This window comes from Ciona intestinalis, chromosome 4 (genome assembly GCF_000224145.3).
Source record: "Ciona intestinalis chromosome 4, KH, whole genome shotgun sequence".
NCBI lineage: Eukaryota > Metazoa > Chordata > Ascidiacea > Phlebobranchia > Cionidae > Ciona > Ciona intestinalis.
The window spans coordinates 1917776-1931908 of record NC_020169.2 but is presented as its reverse complement, the minus strand read 5'-3'; the positions used below and the strand labels follow the sequence as shown (position 1 = coordinate 1931908).

The 14133-nt window shown below is 39.1% G+C and overlaps 1 protein-coding gene and 2 long non-coding RNA genes across 3 annotated transcripts in view; 2 read left to right on the top strand and 1 right to left on the bottom strand.

Annotated features, from left to right (window-relative positions):
- Positions 1-1266: 1266 nt before the first annotated feature.
- LOC100187343 lies at positions 1267-4935 on the top strand. The gene is made up of 6 exons (XM_002119539.4): positions 1267-1535; positions 1831-1965; positions 3235-3382; positions 3915-4041; positions 4099-4202; positions 4265-4935. Exons 1-6 carry the CDS (start codon positions 1346-1348, stop codon positions 4773-4775), a joined length of 1215 nt encoding a protein of 404 aa, XP_002119575.1. The 5' UTR covers positions 1267-1345; the 3' UTR covers positions 4776-4935.
- Positions 4936-5366: 431 nt separating this feature from the next.
- On the top strand, positions 5367-6673 carry LOC101242990. Its single transcript, XR_003395836.1, has 6 exons — positions 5367-5535; positions 5604-5769; positions 6095-6124; positions 6246-6284; positions 6427-6472; positions 6600-6673. It is a non-coding gene; the product is annotated as an uncharacterized LOC101242990 (long non-coding RNA).
- A 4572-nt stretch (positions 6674-11245) lies between these two features.
- Positions 11246-14133, bottom strand: part of LOC113474203 — a 15742-nt gene continuing 12854 nt past the window's right edge. The window contains exon 2 of the long non-coding RNA XR_003395851.1: positions 11246-12260. This is a non-coding gene — a long non-coding RNA (uncharacterized LOC113474203). The remainder of the gene's footprint in view (positions 12261-14133) is intronic.

Here is a 14133-nt window from a genome sequence, read left to right as displayed (position 1 = left end):
ATTGGACGAGAAAATAGAGTTAAAATATGTCCCAACTTCCCCCACCCTACTATATTACTTTACCTTAATACCAAATAAAATGAGCTGACGGGTTGGCAGGTGGTGAAAGTAAACATGAATTGGCAGATAGAGTTGCCTCTATAGTGAACCCATCCATGCAATGGTCAGATATTGCTTGGCTCAAATCAATCACGAGTTTGCCTATTGTGTAAAAAGGAATTTTAACAGGTATGGTACTATATGGGGTTAAGAACAGACACCTTTAGCACATGCAGAAAATCCAAATGTTTTTATCCTGTTTTAAATATTTAACAGCGGTTTATAGGAGTCGTGAAGGTACGGTTTTATAATTCTTTGAATTTTCTTTGTTTACTACCAAAAAAGACGAGAAAAAATAGTGAAAAAGTGTCTCATCTCTCCCCCCCATTTAATATGCATCAAATAGGCGTACCACTTATCCACCAGCACTGTTATTTCTATCTACACACTGGTTCCAAATTTTAACCAATTTAAATTGTTCTAGATAGAAAATGCTACAAACAATATTTCGCCTATACCCCCTGGGATGTACGCCTTTGGCAAATTATGACGTATAAATTAGCGTGCCTGCTGCCTCCAGCTATAGTCCTGAGGGTCGCTTTATTTTAAGACACAAATATTTCATTCGGTTTTAAATGGGTCTAAAATTAACTTTTTTGTCAAAAATATCACTAATATTTTACTACGTCACTGCTTTATGCGCCTTCGGATACAGAAAAATATCTATTAAGTATTTCAATTTGTAAGAATTTAATCTGAAATAAAGCATTACTTTTATTTTTTAAACAGTTTGGTTTTGCAGTACATATAGCATACAGGTCTATCGCATATATGTTTGCAACAGCAATGCAGTTTTTTAATCTCACACAACTTTATATGCATGACACAACGAACGCGTGTATATACGTGAAGACTTATTATAAAAGGCGTATACTATCAGAAAATACACTCCTTATGCTAGTCTGTATATAGTCCTTTTCCACATTCAGTCAAAATTGAACAGACCCCTTAACTCTATGAAAACGGAATTTCCGATAAAGTAAAAATCCCACCCCCCATTTCTGTCACTTAATGCAGCTTTAAACCTGCATTATCTACCCCTTATCTGCGGAAATTTGCTGTTTAAAAATATATCTTGCGGCCGGTAAAACGTCACGAATATACCACTCTATTTTGGGACTTGATACCCCGCGGGCGAGGCGTGGTGTGTCAGCGGAGCCTTTATATGCAGCTATCAGCTGCATGCTTAGCAAGTTCAAAATCGGTTCTATTGAAACGGTAGGTGAAGAGGAACATTCAAAGCAAAATGAGTTCGCTCGCTATCGTTGCGCTGATGCTGGTTGGGCAAATGTACGTCTGCTCAGCTCTTACGCTCTTCGAAGCCACTAAGCTTTATTACACTGTATCTATTCAGCCAAACAGCCCTTTTAAAATTTCGAGCCCTGACGTTTCGACTTACAGAATATACATTAATGGATACCCAAGACACCCAACAAGTAAGTCGCTCGTTTTGCATATTTAATTTAATACTTAATAGCTCTGTTTTTTCTAAACCGCAAAATCTGGTAGGTCATATGGGTAATACCGGGCATTTTTTTCAATCCAATTTATTACATTTATACAAACAAAGGATAATTAAAGAATTATATAACTGTAGCCCCACGACCCTAAAAAACTTTGGCAATGGTTTAAATTCCAACCATGAAATATGGGATTTATTTGCTAACGGTATCCCATCTTACCCCATAGTATACCATATGCCCTCTATATTTAATCGCGTATTTTTAACAGGCGAGTGTTACAACATTTCTGCGACTTGCTGCAGAAGAAATGCTACGGCAAGAATGACGCCTAAGACAATAAATATCCCAAAGAATCCGGTTGCTAGTGACAGCACGTCCTACTGTGCACCCATGGGGTTGATAGGTAAGTGTTCCGACACGGTCCTTACAATATTATATAGTTGGTCACAAAACTTTAAAACGTATCGCCACGGGAATTATCGATCCTATTATCTGTTAGTCAAGTATTATAAAAAAACTTCAATTTCTTTTCCTACGAACCTACGATTCACATATTCCTACGAACCTACTATTCACATATTTCCTACGAACCTACTATTCACTGGTATTCACATAAAAAGAAATTTTAAATTAAATCAGTTGCTGTATATAAAAAAAAGAACCAAGCTTAGTATTCCAGCCTATATGTTGGGAGACATCTTTTGTTTTCGTTTGTATGAGGTCCAAATTGTTTACATTATTATTATTATTATATTTTTTGGTGCATTTAACCTTTCGGTTTTCACACCGCATACATGAGAGTAAAATGTACAAGAACTATAAGCGGTAACGGGATAAAATGAGAATTTAAACACCTTTTTGGTATTGAGTTTAAATAGGCGAAAACGGTAAAATGACATAATTTCGTTATTTTACCATTAAAATATACCACCATTGCTTTGTCTATTATTTAGAATAATGTGTACGAGTCAATAACATTTACGAAAAAAACAGAAATAACTCAATAATAATAATATCAGGTGATCTTTTTTTTTTAATAAACAATTGTTATTAAAGGCGATTCAATGCTTTAAAAAAGGAATTTGTATGGTTAATAGGGGCTTTGTCAGTTACCAGTGTGTTGAAGTTGTAAGGTAGTTTCAGTTCAACATAATGTTTTTAACATTTTTGTTACGTTTTGCGGTGTCAATATATGTTCAGCGGTCTCGTTGACCTTGCATATTGGGCATTGTCCATATTATTTGTAAATATTATTACCAGGCAGAGTGTTCTGACGAAACAAGTGCCTATTATACGTGGTGATGCTTAAAGTATAATAAATATCTCATTTGCGATGTGGTTAGCGCACCTATGCCCTCTAACCTAGAGGTTACGGGTTCAAGGCTGGTCGCTGCTACCGTTGTGGGCGTATGTGTAATGGAAAAATACTTTTAACGACAATTTCTCTAGCCCATTGGTTCCAAATGTTTTTGTCTAATTGTCCGCATTACTATAAAAATCTATAGAAATAACAACCCACAAAGTTACATACGTGGTACCCCGTAAGCTGGCACGACGTTTATAAAACGAAATATACTCGTGTTATAAAAAAATGTTCTTGCCCGGCCTAGCGAGAATAACTAGTTTAAATTTAACATTCATTTAATAATTCTAACTCAATATACACATGCAGGTGTAACGATCGGAGGCACAGCAATCTATAATCATTTAGAAGCTGATTGCGTTGACGTTAACTACATGCCAGATGGTAGCTTTGATGAATGTAATGGTCACCCAAGTCCAAACGGCGAATATCATTTCCACAGGGCCCCAAAACCTTCGTAAGTATATATATAGTAGGGTGGGGGAAGACGGGACACCTTGAGCACCTTATATCCAAATATCCTGATTGTGTTTTAAACAATTAACAACGGTCTATGCGAGTCGTTAAGGATACGTTTTATAATTCTTTGAATGGTTTTTGTTTACTTCCAAAAAAGTCGAGAAAATAGAATGAAAAGGTGTCCTATCTTGCCCCACCCTACTGTAACTAAATTAGCAGTTGTAAAACCGTTGAAACAAATTTTAATAATTGCATTGCTATAATATCAGCTATAGGTGCCAAAGCCAGAATTATTTTTTAACTACATTAATAAAACCGCGGTGTTTTAATTATTTTAGGGCGGGGTAAGATAGGACATGCTTAATTCTCTCTTCTTGTCCGATTTGGTAGTAAACAAATATCGTTTTAAAAAGACTCAAAAAGAGCGTATAGTTAACTCTTAAAAACACGATCAGGAAACATGGGTTTAGATGCTAAAGGTATCCCATCTTACAAAACAGCACTATATACCTAAACGCTGCTATATACAGGTGCCTGGGCTTGCCCAACGACAACCAACCTCATATAATTGGTGTTGCGATAGATGGATTTCCAATTTACGACAGTGACATTTACAATGGAGTGAAACAAACTTTGGACGATTGTGGGGGGTTTAAGGTATTGATGTGCATATTGATTGAAATAGGTATAAAAACTAACTTTTCGTTATTTTAGCCGGACGGTGATGCCACAAGATACCGATATGTTTCTCTGTATCATGGTACTTCTGGTACGGATCATGTAATAAACTGTTTCAAAGGCGTGCCTCTTGAACCAAAGTAAGTTAATAAGTGTATGGGTTTATTATGGACTGCATGTGGTAACGGTTGTTATTGTACAGGTGTTGCAATTGCCTTGAATGTGGACTGCAACAACTTCCCAACTGTGTGGAAATGAATCGCGGAGGCGCTGGTGGTCGACCGGGCGGTGCAGGTGGTGTAGGTGGAGCCGGTGGTGCCGGTGGTGCCGGTGGTCGTCCAGGTGGCCCTGGTGGTCGACCGGGTGGTCTTGGTGGTCGTCCCGGCGGTCTTGGTCGTCGACCGGGCGGTCCTGGTGGTCGTCCCGGTGGTCCTGGTAGTCGTCCCGGTGGTCCTGGTGGTCGACCTGGCGGTCTTGGCAGCCAAGGAACACAAAACGGCCAATGCGGTCTACCAGACAGAAACATTCAATACATCACATGCGAACAGTGCGACCAATGTGTGCCTCGTGGTGGATACACATCTATGCAGACTGCCAGAAGCCAGTTGTTTTGCAAAAGAAGATGCCAGGCCAACACAACTAATACCCAGACGAGACCTGGCATGCAGAATATTCTTTGTCGCGTCTTTGGCATATGCCAACAGCAGGGGTGAATGGATACGACATCAAAACACTAACAATGGCTTCTAACCTGTGTACCCGTGTAACAAACTATGTATACGTGCTTTGTCTGATTTTGTATTAAATTTTGTGTACGTAGTTTGCCTGATTAAAGTGTAAAATAAACGTTGCTTTGGTGGGTTACAAACTAAAGTAATGATTAGAGTTTTACGTCCACTGCGTGAAAACCAGTAAAGATGAGTCGAACTTTCTTCAAGTGCTATATAGGCTATACTTCATATGTTTGTTGTGTCGTGTTTTGACGCCAGGCATTCATCTTGTTTACAAAAGGAAGTCTTTACAAATCGTTACAAACGTATATGGCCGAATGACTTCAGAAATATTCTGTTTAAAACGCAGATTTGCAGCAAAACTAATGCAGAAATTTTCCCAGTCCGTATTGCAAAGAAAGCTTAAAAGGAAGACCTTTGACTCTGACACGGAAGTTCAATTTGTTACACAAAGAACGTACTTTGCTCGCAGAAGGGCCAATTCTCTAATAACAATGCAAAAGGGAACTTAAGGGTTTCCTTTCCAACTTGATTATGGCAAGGGTCACAATATCTAGATTTGCAAACACAATCGGGTTCTCGTGGTTTTTAGGGCTTTATTTGAGATAGACAGCTGTAGATCAAAAATAAGGAAATTGGTCGCGATATTTGAATAAACGCAGTTTCCTATCAATTGTTACACGATCGTTTAAATAGCAGTGATTATCAAGTGTGCTTCACTTTGCAAACCAAGGAAAACAAAGTTGGTACAAATTTAGTTGCACGATTTGCAAGTTTAGATTAACTTGCAGTAACTTGAATGTTTTTCAGATGAACAAGCTACTACTCGTCGCTCTTTTGCTCGGCATGCTCATGATGGTGCAAGACTCTGAGGCTTGGTGGATTCGGAGGCGTAGACGTTACGTAAGGCGTAGACGTTACGTATCGCGTAGACGTTGGTACCAGCACAGGTCTACTAGAGATGGGTTGGGTACAGGTGAGACTCTAGTAAGCCGTGGGTAGGCCGTGGGTATATCTAGGAGGCCGTGGGTAAGAATACATATATAGTAGGGTGGAGTAAAATGGAACACCTTTTTTTTTCATTTGGTAGTAAACAAAGAACATTTAAAGAATTATAAATCCGCATCCTCACGACTCGCACACCGACTTTTATTAATTCTTCGAAACATAATCAGGATATTTAGATAATATGTGCTAAAGTTTCCCATCTTATCCCACAGCACTATATTTTAACTATATAGACACTTTGATCTTATAATTAATGGAAACTGGCTCAATTTGCGGTTTTGTTTTGTTTACAGATGAGAACGAAGAAATGGAGTCAAAAGAAGGTATGAAAACAACGTTGACTTGAATATTAATAATGAAGTATATTAACAATGGCGTATTATTAAACTATGTCTTACCTATTTTAAAATACTTATATTAGCTTAATAATCAATTTGATTTCAGATTCCAACATGAACATTGAAAATATCGATTATTTACAAGGTTAGTTTCCAATTTTTGCTAAACGCTGCTAATGTGTTAAAAAGTTGTACTCGCCATTTTAATACAATGTAATGAAACTGTTTTATACTTTTTATCATGCATGTTACTTTGTGAGTGAATATTTAAACAAAATATTGTTTAGATTTACAAAACCAGATTGAGCAGTAATTGAAAAAACGGAATAGCAGGTAAAACATGTTTGCGATATAATGATTAACCTTTCATTTTTTTAAAATGAATTAATCAACCATCCTAAAGCAACCTACTGATTTTTGTTGTAAAACTAATTTACCGACCTCTGTTTATTTTACACAGATAAGGAACACATAAAGATTGAATGATACTGCCTTTCTTTTTGCCATTCCAGTAAATAAATAACCAGCAACAAAACTGTAACGTGTTATTATGTGCTATTAGGTTTAACAAGCAAAGTATTTATAAGCACCTGGCAAATCACAATGTATAGTATACGGTGGGGAAGATGGGATATTTAAGCACACACATTGCCCAATCTTAGCAAAATCGAAATACATATTGGTGATACTACGACTTAATACTACCATGGCCTACTAAAGATCTTCAGTAGGCCATGGTACTACGTGCTACCAAACCGTTTATACCTTTGTTAATTCAATTTTTAGCAACTCAAAGAAATTTGTTATTTTTTTATATATATAAGCTAAAACACACGAAGATTTATTTAAGCGATTTATTAGTTTTAGGGGTGTTGTGTAGTTCAGATGTGGTTTTACCAATCTGAAAGCAGGTTGGGTAAAGGACGGGATTGCTAGAAAATAGAAATACACGTGAATATGCCGAAATAATATTTGACGGTGTGAAAATCGAGTTTAAACATTTTTTTCCAGTCCCACCACTATATTGGGCGTTATAAGCACCATTGAAGTTTGGCCATATCGTTCGTATGTTTACATCCTAGCGGTTTTTCTCACAAAACAAAAACTATAACGTTATGAGCCAAAATCTAACTGTATGTGATATTTCAGCCTATATTTGATTAAACTACGATACTGAATTGATGATTCAAACCCGAAAACTACAAAGTTCTGACAATTTTAATATGATTCAACCAGCATTCAAAATAAACATCCTATTATAATGCCCCTTTCAGCCATTGAAAAAATGTTGTATTTCTTTAACATCAAATTTTATTACATAACAACAGTAAATGTAGTTTGTCGCGCATTTGTCGCGTTGGGAATACGGTCAAATAATAATGTAAGCTTCTTTTCTATAGTTGGTTACGCGTAAAAGAAGATTTAAAATGTATCGTCCAACTCCCTACTTTCCCCACCCTACTATATCTAAACAGCTCTGATCATTAAGTTTTTGTACTGTGGGTTAAGATGGGACAGCCTGCTGCACCGAACTCTCATATTTTCTGATCTGTGGTTTATTTTAGAGTGGTAAGGATACGGTTATACATTTCTGTAAATATCCTTTTTACGACTAAATAAGACGAGAACAGAGAATGAAAAAGTGTCATAAATTGGCTTAACCTACTATATAACATAGTAATAACCTACTATATAACATAGATTTAAAGTCAACTAAAGTCATAATTTTCGTCAGACAACAAACTGTATAGTGTTAATAATACCATCACAGATTCAGTTCTTCTCAAAACGTGAAACAAACGACAGTCTACCAAGTTTACCTTCCCACAGGAGTGTACAGTGTTGTTTTAATTTAATATCGTTGTCAGTTAAATTTGAGTGAATAATGACAATTCAATTAAAATGAAGGGAGAGGGCCGACGGTCAGACACAAACACTTAAATGATCACACGACCGGTTAAATGTGTGAAGCGAACCGTGTTGATGAGGTCGAGATAGCATACAAACGGGGACACGGTCGATTTTCAACCGCCAATAAAGAAAGATAGCATCTGTTGGTTATTAACAATAACAGTCCCTTTGTAGAATCGGTCGGTCGGCTTGGAGATAAAATCGTATTATATAAGAAGAACTGGAAAGCTGCCCTATCAACGACCGAGAGAGATTTCCCATTACCTGCTGTATATTTGCACTGCTATGCAGTTGCATTAGTTTGCGGCATTTGGTTTGCTTTAGTGTCAAAATCAAGGTTATCTGGTGACCGAAAGGCGTGAGACTGGCGGTCATTCTATATAGCCAAGTTCAAGGTGTGAAACTCATGATCGATTAATTTTGAAGCCTATACGCTGCGAATGTATGCTGTTGAGTGCGACAATGCTCTTTCAAACTGGTTTTGCGAAACCCGGTCGTTCAGCGCAGTAGGATAGGAGTTAGCGCATCTGCAATGGCCATAGCAAAGTAGGTATAGAGCTCGAGGCTCAACGCTGCTGCCATTGTGGTGTCTATGGGCGATTTACCTAGGGTATAGCTGCTTCAACCCAGTGGTCCTTTTAACTGTATAAATTACCAGCCATTCACTAAAGATCCAAAATACGCATCTACAAAACAACAAACATGATAACTCGGAATTCGGAAACGAAGTGTACTAAACAGAACATCACCGTCGTTTTCCCGCGAAGCGAGTATAAATAAATTTCATTTATCATTCAGTCAGTCGTACGATGCTTTAACCGCTAGTTGTCAGTACGCAGCCGCGTACAACATGGTCTACTGTCGGAAAGGCTGTGTCTTACGGGGAGGGCAATACAATGTATATGGTCATTTATGAATATGATTACAATTATGCGACAGTAGAACGACATATACATAGCACGACGCAAACGTCACTCAGAACAAATGTTAAATACTGGCCGCAACCCAATGAGCAAGACGCCTATCCAATTTGTAACGCGCCTACTATTTGTATTGGCAACGCCATTTGGCTTTAAACGATGGACGAGGTGTATATGGATCAACAAGCTACGACATTTTTTCATCGTCACGCAAAACATGATGTGATCGAATTATTGGTTGACCCTGAATGGAGTATATTGAATAATGTCTTGTCAATGGCACGTGTCGTTGTTTAGCCCGTACATATACCAGTTCCGGCAGGATCCTACGCCAAATGACGCAAGTTGTGGTACCTGCGGTCTAGTTCTGATATTTGAACGACATTCTAAAATCCTATACACGCTACTATAGTCACTGCCGGCTTTATTCTATTGTTTCTCATTGGCGCGAACGGTAAAGTCGACACTGTGTGGAAACGGCTCGCTGGTCGGACGGTATTTTTAATTTGCAAAAAAAAAATTGACTGAGGTACCCGACCAAAAATTAAAAACTTTCGCTTGGCCGTTTGACGACTCGTGCGTGTGTTTGGGTGAAAGTGAAAACGTGATTATTCAAAGCGACGATGGGGACGGCTGCTGGTTCTGAAAGGTGCCTAACCAAAACGGAATGTACGCAACATTTAATGAAAAACGAGGTTGATTATACTCCATAATTGTTAAACAAAATTTCAATATTGCCATAGATTGTGTTACACTGCCTAGTTGTTTAAACAAGTGGGTAAGATAGTGCGGCATATCTAACCGTATATGGATCACTGGTTATAACTCCTGGTTTCTGCACGACTGACTTTATCGATATATGCTCGGCCGTGAGCGTACGTTTTGTATATGGTTTTCTATAGGTCATTTGGTGCTCGAAAACACGTGCTCGCGTTACAATGGCAAGCAATAAACGAATGGCAGCTTGTTGGGCATTTCTGTAACTCAAGATGCAATTTTTCCACGGGTGATGCAGATTCCGGAGAAAAGCGTGAATAGCGGCATTCTTATTTATCACAATGGCGCGGAGATCTGCTTGGGTCGCTTGCAGGGAATTGAAAGTGTGGTAACCAGACCCCAGTGATCGTGGACGGGGTTATGGGATCTCGGTGCTTAGAATGTTTGTATGATGAACGCACCGCTGCGGCCCTATGGCCACGGTCGACTTTGAAAGCCAAGTTGTTTATTATAGCCTGCAATCGAAGCGGGGGTGCATGGCGTGTGAAACGACGTAACCGTGCTTGTGTTGTTTGCGCTCTGTCGGGCAAAAATACAAGGTAATCCTTGTAGGAAAAGAAGACGCGAAACGGTAACCGCAAAGTCGGAATTCAATGACAACAGCGGGAATTGTTGGCATTCAATTTCACTTGCTAAAGCCGAATCTATAACATTTCAAAATTCACAAGTTTCTCACGCACCGGGCTTGCCCTGCAGCAGCTGCTATTGTTTGTGCTTTCGGTATCAAGCGCATCGTTGTTCTGAACTGTTTATTCTACGGCTTCGCGAAGGCGGAATGCGTGAGCGTTCATTAAATAAGCTGCGTAGCAATGAAAGTCCCCTTTTACTATAGTAAGAAGCTTGTTTTTCCTTGACTACATGACGTAAGCCGCCAAAACAATGGCTCGGTGTAACCACTTTCTAGACCGCAACAGGTGCAGTGGCACGCAAGCCCCGAGACTAACCGCTGATGATTATATGAAAAGTTATGCGGCCTGCTCCGATTACAACGGGGGCCCTGAGACCACAGCGTTTGCGATAGCTTTGTGTTTTTGCTGTCAAAATCCGGCGATTTTCGATTTCTTCCAAACAATTAAAGGCAGGCATAAGACCTGGAGCAGTTTTGAGACAAAGTCCTATGCTTGATCGAGCGTGCTAGGCTCTAGATCCGGGATGAACTATAGGAATGTCATGGAAAATAAAAGTAGCTCGAATTTTGGTCAGGTAATGTGACCAAACACAATTTCGTATGATTTCATCGCAGCGTGTGATATAACAGCTGTGTTCTGTTTAACATAAACAAACTCTAAATAAGAAACCTGATATATCTATGTGCAACTATGAGTGCTGTGTTATGTAGCCTATATATGGCTATTTCGAACACGTTAAAACCGAATCAATTTAACGAATACAAATTTCTAGAAAAACAATTACTTAACCAATTAGGTATACCATACAGTTTCTATACAATCATTTATGTATCATAAGATTTTCATCTCAAAAAAATCGGTTTAAAAACCAAAAGCATTGGTGTTTGTATTAAAACTGACCAGAAAATCTGTGTCATACATTTTTTTAGGTACATTAAACACTTTCTGTGTATGAAACCGGTAGCGCACAATATACCTACTCGTAAAACTGGTATGCTGGAAGCTTGGCAAAAGCGCACCGTCCCGCACGCTCGTTATCAGCGATAAGCATATCACCCAAACGAGGAATCTCTGGCCACAATCTTTGGGCAAAAACCTTGCATAATTTACTGGGTATATGTTTTTCGTTATCGGAGCAATTATAAGTCGTCAAGCTTGGCAGATCTTCCGGCGTCGAAATGAACACCTGTCGATCGACCTTCCGCAGGTGCATTGCCCTGTGAGACCACGAACTCGACCACAAAGTTTACAGCACTGTCATACTGAACGTTTAATCTTGATGCGGCTTAATCTAGGCGTTGAAAAATCACAACCCCGCTTTGCAGCTAAGGTGTAGCCGTTGGTACTTTGGATATATTTCACATAAAACCCGTCATATACAGCAGCTGTTAAGAAAAAGCGTTGGCAGAGGCCCATCTCATCTGTTCGTGCGTTAAAAACAAGTTTAAATCCCGCGTTAAACCCCACAAAACCCACCAATTAAAGTATAAAAATCGCTGTTTACTGGTTAACAGGTCGAAGGATTAGAGTGGCGAAATCGGCTCTTGGTTTCAATTCTCCATTCCTATATGACAGTACAAGCTGTCAAGTAATATGCAGCATGGGCGATGGATCAAACGGTTCTGCCCGTCCCGGGACTTCCACGACATACTACCCATAGATCCTTGGCTGGCGCAATGGTCTCATGAAATAACAGATTACCGTATCTTGACGACGCTGATACGTGACGGCATCTGAGTAATGTTAGATCAGTGCTTATGATTCGTGGCTTGATTTACGGTGAGTAAACAACTAGTACGCTCGGTTTAAAAAGATCAGACCTCATCCCCGCCAATAACCAGCATTTCCTGCGGAACCACCCACGAGAGGCTTTGATCTCTGAGCCTCCGTATTTAAAGGTTATCACTGTGTAAGTGGAATTATCAACGTAGCTATAGAATTACGTATATATGACGTACAAGAGAGATAGGGGGTCTTGAATTTACCCAAAATCCCCGGGTTCATGGCTTAGGGGACCTCATTCAAATACGACCACTTTTTAGAGTGGGTAAAACTCCATTTGTTAAATATAACGCATTAATAAGGTTTGAATGGTCTATAGTATCAACGGCATGACGATCTGGGTTGCACAGCAAGGTATAACACAAAGGCCCGCCCTTTTTGCAGTATAAATTAAGTTTTTTTACTATAAACAATTAATGTATCTCGCAGTACGAAATATCCTTTACAAAGCATTGATCATTTCGCAGGTTTTACCGACTCTACCAAATGAGGTCGCGCTGGAGTTATGTTTGGCTTGATAATATAGTTTCCTTATTACGCTTGCTTAAAATGCAGGTTATCGGCTCAATACTATACAGCGTAGAAGAACTTTCCGGTCGTAGGGTGTCATTTTTGGCAAGAAAACCCGCTTGTTTGCGGCCGCTAAGTAAATTGTCCGCACGTGCCACGGTTTCACCGGCATTTGGCCTTCCACCCTTTGCGTGCTCAGGCGTATAGAGCGCAGTCGATACCGGCTGTTTGTTATCAAACCAGTATTCGGCATACCATTGCCTCGGCACAGGTGGCTTTTTGACGACGTGTAATTTCCAAGGTTAAAATCAGAGAGGAAGTGGCCGCATTCTTATGCCTGTTCTGTGTCCTTCACTGCCTTTATGGTTGCCCTCCGTTGGTTGGTAAACGCAGCTGCTGCTGCGACCGTAGCAAGAACACAAAGCCTGTCATTTAGCAATCCAGCAGGATTTCAATTTACGGTTCAAATCGGATTTTACTACGAGCACGCAATAACAGCACGACATAGGTAATAGTTAAAATATGAGTATTCTCTGTATCGGTTTCGGTTAAACGCGTATTTTGTTCAGACGAAGTAAAAGTCGTAATACTTTATCACTAACCTTTAATGAAATCTTTCGCTTTCACAGAAAATCAAATATCTGACATAAACCATGCCCAATATCAAATGTTAGAAGCGCTAATCTTTTCTTAACAATTCGCACAAGTCGCTCAAACGACCGAGTATTTCAGAGACGTGGTGATATTTTTAATGTTAAAACTAATAGAGCTTTAAATGAGACATTATACAATGGTAAAACGCGTTTGGTTTTTAATCGCATTTCAAAACGGCGGCGTCGGCGGGTGTCCAATCGGCGAAAGTGTACGCGACAATGTCGACTTAGTATTTAAACGAACGATTCATGTGGTATACGGTAATACGTTGTTGTCGACTAAGTAGACGCCAGCGATGGTTTTACCATAGATACCTTACAAGGTATCTATGGTTTTACACAAATGTTACGAATTTCTGCTTAGGCTATTTAGATAAAAAGTCAAATTCGCGAAACGATATGACATATTCTGTTTAAATTATCAAGAACTACTTATTAATCTTTTGATATTGATGGTAAATAAACCATCAAACATCACAAGCGCTGTATTGCATAAAACGATTGCGTAATTTTCTGAAGACTAGCTATTTATAGAAGTTATTATTCCCACTCCTGTCGTATATACATCGTCACGGCGTTACAATAGCTGTACCATGTCTTGTGCAATCTTTCATTTCAAGATGACAACTGTAGATTTTCGAATTTATTCAGTCAAATCGAGTACCGACAAAGGTAGCTTTGTCCTGAACACGAAAAGTAAATAAACAAGTAACAACCGCAGTCCACACTGTACTTGTTGTGAACTTACGGAAGATTTTAATGTGGCAAGCCGCAGGTATGGGACGTTCCTGTTTTAAATCACGTTATTCCTC